The following is a 9,928-nucleotide window of genomic DNA, read 5'->3' as shown; positions in this document are numbered from 1 at the left end:
GCACCCCTGAGGAAAGGTCACTCAGTTGTCACCTAAAAACTTGAACATTTTCAACCAGCTGCAACCCCTGGTAACCTCCAGTCCCCGGCACATCTTCTCCGCACTGGCTGCAGGAAGAAAGGGTAGCCCCCGGGGGCTGCTGTGCTAGGTGAGGAGCCCTTGTGCAGCGAGAACCCTTGGGCGCTGCATAAAGCAGCACTGGGGCTGGCTGCAGGGGAAAAGTGACGCCAACCCACTATCCCCTCAAAGGAAAGCCAGGCTGAGGCGCTGTGGGCTCTGCGCTGTCTTGGGGCGAGGGGCTAAGGGGGGAGCCCCGCAGGGCTGCCTGAGTGTCGTCGGATCAACTCTGCCCCAACAGGGGGCGCTGCGGCCGCCTCCCTGGTGGCGGGCGGCGCCCTGTTCTCTGAGCGATAAGGCAGCGGGGGCCGGGCGAATGGGGCCATTTTCGGGCCGGCAGCGCAGGCGCAGCGAGCGGCGCTGCTCCCAATCTCAGCCCGGCCTGCGCGCCAGGGCCAGCCGCCGCCGCCGCCGAGCCGCAGCGCAGCGCCCGGGTGGGCTGAGCGTGGGGCGGGCCTGGGGAGGAGGCGAATCCCGTCCCGTTCCGAGGGGTCCCTGCGTGGAGCAGCGGCGAAGATGGTGAGCGCCGGCCCTTTCCCCCGGTAGCTGGCGGCGAGGATCGGCGTGAGCCGGCCCGGTGCCGCGGCCGCTCGGGCTGTCACCTGGTCCGGGTCCAGCTGGGCTTTTGAGGGGGTTTCGGGGGCAGCCCCGGCCCGGTGGGTCGTAAGTGTCCGTGTGTCTCTTGCGGCGGTGTGAGCAGCGCCCCCGGGAGAGGGGGCTCTCGGGGGGAGCTGGTGGCGACCGTGGGGTTAGCCTGGCTTCTGAAAGGTGGTAGCGTCTTTCGTTGCTCGGGCACACTAGGAGGTTATGCCGTGAGGTTGTACCAGCCGAGATCTTGTCCAGACATAGAGGTTGTACTGGTTTAGTGGAAATCCGGCTTTCGTGAAATCGGTGCGAGTTTCTGTGTCTATGCACGCTTTTAACGTTGTTTTAAAACCGGATGTATTGGTGTAGCTTACACCTGAAATAAACTGGGCTGAAGCCAGTATAAGTGTTTGCCCATGAAGCTGAATGAGTAGAAATTCACAACTCTTGTTAAACCAGTGCAACTTTGTGTGTAGTTGTGGCCTTAGAAGAGTAATACAGACTCCTCCTTATTTATATTGGACAAAGGCAGTCCTGTCCGGCTGCTCCAGAGTGATTTCATCTTCTGATGAGGGGTGATTACAATCGACCATTCTTGTATATTTCACACAAGGCACAGACAACCTGTGGAACTCTTTCGCAGAGAATATTGTGAAGGCCAAGACTATAACAGGGTTCAAAAAAAGAACTAGATAAATACATGGACAATAGGTCCATACATGGCTATTAGCCAGGATGGGCAGGGATGGTGTCCCTAGCCCAGAAGTGGGGAATGGGCCATGGGATGGATCACTTGACAATTACCTGTTCTGTTCATTCCTTCTGGGGAACCGGTCATTGGTCGCTGTCAGACAGGAAACTGGGCTACATGGACCTTTGGTCTGACCCAGTATGGCCATTCTTATGTTCTTAGATCCAGAAATGGGAAGTTATTGAAACTTCTGGGGCTTGTTAAATGTGTGAATAATTAAGTCATACTTTGTGAAACTACTACCCCCAAAGCACTTCTAGGGTGAGGTCAGTAAGGCAAGAGCACCTATCGGAGAGAATACATCCTGTGTTCAAGTTAATTGGGCTGGGACCCCTGCCATCTTCCTCTCTCTCCAAGGGATTTGCTTCCACGGTGTTTTCCCCCTTAAGTGTGTTTGCCTGTCTAGAGAATTAACACAGAGAAAACTGATCTTTTTCATCCATTGTTCCCCTTCTGTCCCCCACACCAGTATATATCAGTGAAACTGATCTCTTTGAAGATTGGTTCCTCTTTATTTCAGGCACACCTGCACCCTCTTCATATTCTAGTTTTATTTATTAAGTGTTGTGGGATAGTAAGCTGTCATTTGTCTGTCATGCGTTGCTCATTTCTATGGCTTGTTATGTGTGTTGTGAACTTAATTATTTAAAAGGTATAATTATGTAATGTTCCCTTATTGTAGGCTCTATCAATCTGACTGCTCTCTTGGGGCTGTGCTCTGCTGCTATAAAAGTGCTTTTCCTATAGCAACAAACAAAAGGAGTTTTGTGTGGTGGCCTAGGGAGGATCATATAAGATGATATCCAGAGGAGATTACAAGCAGGGCTAGAGTTTGGGGATTGGGGCTGAAGAACAAGCAAGCAGGTTGTTTTATAAACCTGATCGCCAGGAACTCTGTCCTAAAACTCAAAATTCAGTCTTTCTAAAGAAAGCTATTACTACTTGATCGTTACTCTGTTGTAGTTCAACTTATTTTCGCATACTCTCTTATGACTCTGATCTCCTTTTCTGTATATAAGGTAACTATAGTGACTGGCAGACTTGTTTGACATTATGAGTGGGATGGCTGGTTTTACTTCCCCTCAGTTGCCGGGCAGCATCCTTAAATGCAAGTTTTACAATATTCTAGGAAGAGTTTAGTACAGTGATTCCCTTGGGTAGACTGGGGATGGGGAACTCTATGCAGAAAGCAAAGAGCTCAGATGTATGCGTGCGAAGGCACTTGCTACACAAACTACTTACCTTTCAGAGAAGGTTTAAGGATTGTGGAAAAGGGATGTCTGAGAGACAGTGTGGGATTTCCAAACACTTAAATGATTTAGGAGTACATGTCATTTAGGAGTGTTTGAAAATCCAATCAATTGTCAAAAATGCATTGCACGTAGCTGTTCCCTCAGTGCTAGTGTTCTGATTGTACTATACGTATACCAGAGTATTTTGCAATAGCAGTGTCATGGGTATGCATTTAAATACAAGATGCATGACCAAACGTCATCTTAAACCAGGTTACTATGCTCTTATTTTTTAGCCATGGGTCCTTTCAAAGTCGAATATAGAGTATTACAGAAGGTGGAACAAAAGATCTTATAGTGGCTGATATGGTCCTACTTATTCTCTTCTCTCTCCCTCGCCTCGTCTTGTGATTTGATGGTCTGAGCTGCCTAGCAGGAGAGTGTGACTTGTGGTTTCTGTTTACTGTTAAAATTTCAGTGAAGTAATGTCTGGTATTGCCTATATATCCATTTATAGGATATGAGCAATACCACATTATATTGAGGAAACTTTGCAATAGCCAGGGCTGACACAGAAGTCTGGCATGTGCAAGAGATCACTTGACAGAAACAGAACCTATTTTTTTCTTTTGCCAAAAGTGATGGAGCAAGTAACTGCACCGGTTAGGCTGTGTTTGAATCAGGATCTCTGGAAAAATTGCTAGGTGTAGCATATTGCTTGCAGATTGGCGTACATGTCTGACTCTCTTCCGCAGAACTTGCATTCTAACAGCAGAACAGCATTTAACTGTCATGCTAATTTTTTTTTTTTATTTTTTGAACTACATAATCACTTCGCATCTAGACTGGCCCGGTGTTCTAGAAGCCATACTGCATGATCGAAGTCTGTTTGGTCTACGTCCCTTCCTCTAAGAGTGCATTGAGAGTACCTTATCTTAACTTGCTCTTGAAAAAGCGGGACAGAAAGGACAGTAAGGAGCTCATTCGTAATGCCTATGAGCAGATAATAAATGTGGAGGAGGAGCAAACAGAGATGTTGAAGTCCATAATCATGCTACAGCAGAGGTGGGCAAACTACGGCCCGCAGGCCACATGCAGCTTGTGGGACTGTCCTGCCCATCCTGTCAGCTCCCCGCCGGGGAGGCTAGCCCCCGGCTCCTCCCCTGCTGGCCCCCTTCCCCTGCAGCCATGCCGCCGTGAGGGCAGCACTCTGGGCGCCGGGGCTGCATGCTCCGGCTGGGGCCCATGGTGGCCAGACATGCCGCTCTGAGCAGCATGGTAAGGGGGCCGGGGTTGGGGGGTTGGATAAGGAGCAGCGGGTCCCAGGGGGCAGTCAGGGGATGGGAAGCAGGGGGTGGTTGGATGGGGCAGAGGTTCTGGGGAGAGCGGTCAGGGGACTGGGGTGGGGGGGTTGGATAAGCGTGGGAGTCCCAGGGGCCTGTCAGAGGGCAGGGGTGTGGATGGGGGTCAGGGGATGGGGAACGGGATGGTGGTGGGGGTTAGGTAGGTGTCTAACAGGGTGGGGGGCCTGTCAAGGGGCGGGGGTGTAGATAGGGAGCGGGGAGCAGGGGGGTTGGATAGGCATGGGAGTCCTGGGGGGCCTGTTGGGGGCAGGGGTGTGGATAGGGGACAGGGAGTAGGGGGTGGAGTCCTGTGGGGCAGTTAGAGGTGGGGGGTCCCAGGAGGGGGTGGTTAGGGGATAAAGAGCGGGGGGGTTGGATGGGTTGGGGGTTCTGAGGGGGGCAGACGGGGTGGGACGTGGGAGGGGGTGGATAGGGGGCAGGGGCCAGGCTGTTTGGGGGGGGCACAGCCTTTCCTACCTGGCCCTCCATACAGTTTTGCAACCCCAATATGACCCTCGGGCCAAAAAGTTTGCCCACCCCTGTGCTACAGTCAGAACAGATGCATGCTCGCTGCTGCCCCCCTGCACGTGGTAGAAAATTGTTTTGTATTCCCTCCCCAAGCTCCTCCCACACATTCCTTGCAACTTTCCAGAACTTCTTGGTATCCCGTTCACTCCACCCCTTCAGGCAGCTTCCAAGATGATAGTTGGACTTATGCACGGCTATGAGAGCCTCCAGTGCACTGCACTGTTACCTCTCTTCCCACCAAGGTTTGTGTGTGTGTTAATTGGTGTTTAATAAAAACACACTCTCTGAAAGATGACCAATCTTTATTTGTGTACTACACATAGTGATTGCTGCTGGTAGTAAAACATACATGCAGTTTAATCATTTTCTGATTACAGATCCCACTCAGGAATCATCACAAGTTTTAGGCAAAATAAGATAAGTGAAATTAATGCAGCATGGAAGATTTGTCACATTACTGGTGCTCATTATCAAAATGTTGCCTCAAAGCCTCCCTGATTCGAAGTGGGCCCCCTCTGTTGCGCCTCTCTAATAGCCATGGTATAGGTTGCTCAAAATCAGCAGTCAGGGGATCTGTCTCGGCGCTCCACTCCTGGGGAAAATTTTCACCCTTAGCCTCAAAAGATTATGGAGCAAGGAGCAGGCTACTATGACCATGGGAATGTCTTCCTCATTTAGATCTAGCCTGCCATAAAGGCAGTGCCAGTGCGCTTTTAATCTGCCAAATGCACATTCCATGGTCATTCTGCACCCACTCGGCCTATTGTTGAAGCGCTCCTTGCTGCTGTCCAGGTTTTCTGTGTAAGGCTTCATGAGCCATAGGAGTAAAGGGTATGCTGGGTCTCCCAGGATCACTATGGGCATTTCAACATCCCTCACTAGACTCTTCTGATCCGGAAAGAAAGTCCATACCTATGATTTTCTGTACAGGCCAGTGTTCCTGAAAAATGTGTGCGTCATGCATTTCATTAGGGTGGTCTGGGAAGGTGCCCCGGTGGATCAACAAGCACCTACAATACCATGGAGAAGTACCCTTTCTATTGATGTACTCAGTCTCAAGATGGTCCAGAGCCAGAACTGAAATGTGCGTTCCATCTATCGCCCTGCTGCAGTTAGGGAATCCCATTTCGGCAAAGTCATCCACTGTTTCGCGCACATTGCTGAGAGTCATGGTCCTTTGTAGCAGTATGTGATTAATGGCCTTGCATGCTTGCGCTAATGCGGCCCTGTGACGAAGTGGGACTGTTCTTAATGGTTCCTCCGAATATTGTGGGGGTGCCTCGATTTCCCTTATGCAGTTCTTAAGTATCTAGGTGGTGGGGTAAGGGTGTATGATCACTGCAGAGCCCTAGAGGGCAGGTGTGTGCAGGGGTCTGGACACAGAGAATGGCCGACACCCTGTTTCCTGGCAACTGATGGCCTGGACCCTTCCCCCCTGCAAGGTGAGAGCTAAAGGGTTGGAGAGCAAAGGAATCAGGTGACCTCCTGGCCTGGGAAAGGAACAAAGCCCAAAGGAGGGGGGGCTGGAGGGAGTTTCAGTTTGGGGCTGGCTAGGACATGGAGTGAAGGGCAGACGTGGTTGTCTGGCTCACTGCCCTCCAAAATGGACCCAGCTGAGGGGTCCTGTTCTCTGCACCTGCAAGCTCTGTTTTAGACCATGTTCCTGTCGTCTAATAAACCTCTGTTTTACTGGCTGGCTGAGAGTCCCGTCTGACTGCGAAGTTGGGGTGCAGGACCCTCTGGCTTCCCCAGGAGCCCCGCCTGAGCGGTCTCGCTGTGGGAAGCACACGGAGGGGCAGAGGATGCTGAATGCTCCGAGGTCAGACCCAGGAAGGTGGAAGCCGTGTGAGCTGTTTGCCCTGCGGACAGGCTGCTCACCGGAAGGCGACTGCCCCAGAGTCCTGCCTGGCTTCATGGGGAGCAGTTCCAGAGCATCGCCCGGGCACTCCGTGACAGGCCCCAACAGTCGACTTCCTAACTTCAAACTGATTTGTGACTGACGGGTAGCAATCTGGAGTCGCTAGCTTCCACACTGCAATCGCCACGTGCTTCTCCACCGAGACGGCTGCTTTCATTTTGGTGTCCTTGCACCACAGGTCTGGGGTGAGCTCTGCACACAGTTCCAGGGTGGTGGCTTTCCTCATCTGAAAGTTCTGTAGCCATTGCTCATCATCCCAGACCCGCATAATAATGCGATCCCACCACCCTATGCTTGTTTCCTGAGCCCAAAAGCCATGGTCCACTATGTGCAGGTGCTCCACGAATGCCAAAAGTAATCTGGTGTTTCTTTCCATGGCACTCAGTAGTCCAGCAACTCTGATCCCTGTTCATATTGGGAGCTCATGATGTACTTGCATGACGATGCGCAATGTGTTAACGCTTACCACAACAGTAGAGAACATTGCGGGAGCCATCCTTTCACACAGAGATGGCAGGTGCACAGCAAACAGGCTGCTGGAAAATGCTGCGAAAAGCCGTTGGAAATCTATGGAATGCTGGGACAGAAAATAATGCTTCATGAGTTATTGAGCCCGCACCCAGGACGTGCTGCGGTTCACTCCGCCTTCCCACAAGTCCTAGCTGCAGAAGATGGCGAGTAGCACCGTGGGATAGCTACCCACAGAGCGCTGCTCTCACTGCCCATGCGAGAGCACCAACTGTGGATGGGCTCTGCCCACAGACGGGGCATAGTGTGAACATGCATTAACGATGTAATTATGGCACTTTTTGATTGACATAAATTTTGTTGACAACTCTGTGTAGACAAGGCCTTGGTTATTTCAGCCATTACAGGGTGAAAGCAGTGATTCTCACAGGATTATTTTGTTCCTTAGAAAAATCTTTTTTAAATTGTTGAAGTGCTGCAGAACCTAATGAAACCAGCATAGACATCTCCCTTTTCCTCTTACTGCAGATCCTGTTTTGGAAGTAAGACTAATTTAGGAAACTTAATTTAGAAACTTATACAACATAATCTCTCTGAATTCTTATCTGTTTTTCTCCATCTCTTTGTAAATAATAGCATACTCGAACTATTTTAATTCTTTCCCCTTCTCTTAAGAGAGTAAAGAAACACTTTTTTTTTTTTTTTTTTTAAAGTTGCCGGTTCTTTGTTCTAGGGTATTTAATTCCCTGGCTGTTCTTTCTATAGACTAAATGCTCTCTTGGTCTTTCTATCAAATGGGCTCTTTCAAAGAACTATGAGCAACATGTTTTTGCTTTCTTCAGTTTTCTAATGAAATCTGTGGAGTGGGGAAACTGAAATTGAGGCTTCTCAAAATTGGGTGTTTTTTTGAGAAAAGCATATGGCCTGGCCTGTTGGCAGCTGGCATGAGTTTTTTGTAGTGGCTTGGTTTTTTGTTTTTGTTTTTTGTAAAAGAGCAATGAAATTCTTATTTCATAAAATGTGCATGCAAATATAACTTGGAAGTTTTGAATTTTGAGACTGTGTCCCTTCAAGCTGACCAAGAATGATCCATGTACGCAAAATGTCAGTAAGGGCATATGACCTGCAATGAGGTATATTTCAAAACCTCTTGTTGTTCTGACAGTATCAGTATTTAGAAGGGAAGGTGTTTTGATTGTCACAGAGAAGGTGGATCCTTAATGTGTAATAGTTTCATTCATTTAGCGATTATACTAATGGTTTTCCGTAACTGTACAGTATTACCTCAGAATTATGAATACCAGAGTTACAAACTGACCAGTCAACCACACACCTCATTTGGAACCGGAAGTACACAATCCGGCAGCAGCAGAGACCGCACCCCCCACCCCCCCCCCGGCAAATACAGTTTTTTGTTAAAGGCAAACTACTGAAAAAATAAAGGGGAAGCAGCATTTTTCTGCATAGTACAGTTTCAAAGCTGTATTACATCAACATTCAACTGTAAAATTTTTGAAAGAACAACCATAATGTTTTGTTCAGAGTTACAAACAACCTCCATTCCCGAGGTGTTCGTAACTTTGAGGTTCTGCTATATTGGTTAACTGTGCCAGGCCCTGTGCTAGAATTCATCAAAAAAGCACAATTACCATGCTCTAGTCTGCTTTACAATTGTCTACTACTGGATTTCAGTATCTAATGCTGCTGATACCTTTGCATGGTGCTGCATAAATGGTAAAGAGTTTATGCTCTAGAGAGCCATGAGAAAGTACATTATGATCCACAACACACACCGTGCAAACCAAATCAGTCAATGGATTTCTGCAGATAAGTCATAGAAAACAAAACTGAACACACTGGTGTTCTGTATCCGGAGAGTTTTCAGGTCTCTGCTCTTCTGTGAACTGGGAGAATGGGTTCACTTTGGGAATCTCGAGGTAGCCCTTAAATCAATCAAGAGAGTTGGCAGCTCTTACCAATATGAGGCTACCTAGAAACTCATCAATTTCTTCTTAAGAGACTTGGGGTAAAATTTTCAGAACTGCCTAAGTGACTTTGGCTCCTATGTCACTTTTTCAAAAGTGAATTAGGAGCTTTAAAAAATGTTACCGAGTCTGAGAGAGGATGTGCCACCTACAAAATCATTGCCTATCGACATGAAGCTGGGGCTTGTCTACACTACCGTGGTAAGTCGACCTACACTATACAACTCCAGCTATGTGAATAACGTAGCCGGAGTTGACGTACCTTAGGTCGAGTTACCACGAGGTCTACATGAGAAACTCTCCCATCGACTTACCTTACTCTTCTCGTCGGAGGTAGAGTACAGGGGTCGACTGGAGAGTGATCTGCTATCAATTTGGCGGGTCTTCACTAGACCCGCTAAATTGACCGCCAGTGGATCGATCTCTGAGTGTGGATCCTGGTTGCAGTGTAGACCTGCCCTGAGTCCCATTTTCAGAAGTAACTTGGGCTCTGTCCCTTATGTGCTCTTGAAAACTTTACCTCTGAGAAATGTGTGTTTTTTGTAAATACAGTTTATTTTAACAAATTAGCATATACACAGCAATTTGCCTACAATTCAGAGTAAACGCTGTCGCTTTGCAATTGGAGTGTAATTCTTGTTTATCTAAGGCAGTCAATATCTAGTCTCTTGTCAGCTTTCTAGTGGGGACAACTGTAAGGTTTCTGGGGTTTGACTTTTTGATAAAAATCTTTGGTTTGCTTGTGATATCTTAGCCTTTACTTATCTTTGTCTTGCTCTTGGATTCCCTTGGGCACTTCATATAATTACACATTCTTTAGGACTTGCTTAAAGTGGGCCCCTGTCTTGCTTTTAATGGTTTTGTTTTTCCTTTGTAAGGTGGAACTTAGAATTCTTCTGTTTTATTCTTAGTTACTGCTCTGTTTATTCTGCCTCAATATATTTTTGTGCTTGACCTATACTAGGCCTTTGCATAGCCAGTCATCCTGATTTGCCCGGGGC

The 9,928-nt window shown here is 48.3% G+C and overlaps 1 protein-coding gene across 1 annotated transcript in view; it reads left to right on the top strand.

The window, feature by feature from the left end:
- Positions 1–514: 514 nt before the first annotated feature.
- Positions 515–9,928, top strand: part of SGPL1 (sphingosine-1-phosphate lyase 1) — a 47,278-nt gene continuing 37,864 nt past the window's right edge. The window contains exon 1 of the mRNA XM_074958938.1: positions 515–636. Within this exon, the coding sequence (XP_074815039.1) occupies positions 634–636 (3 nt within the window). The 5' untranslated portion in view covers positions 515–633. The remainder of the gene's footprint in view (positions 637–9,928) is intronic.

The sequence above is a fragment of the Natator depressus genome, chromosome 7 (genome assembly GCF_965152275.1).
Source record: "Natator depressus isolate rNatDep1 chromosome 7, rNatDep2.hap1, whole genome shotgun sequence".
Taxonomy (NCBI): Eukaryota; Metazoa; Chordata; order Testudines; family Cheloniidae; genus Natator; species Natator depressus.
Note: the sequence above shows the minus strand (reverse complement) of the source record. Positions and strands in the feature narration are given on the sequence as shown.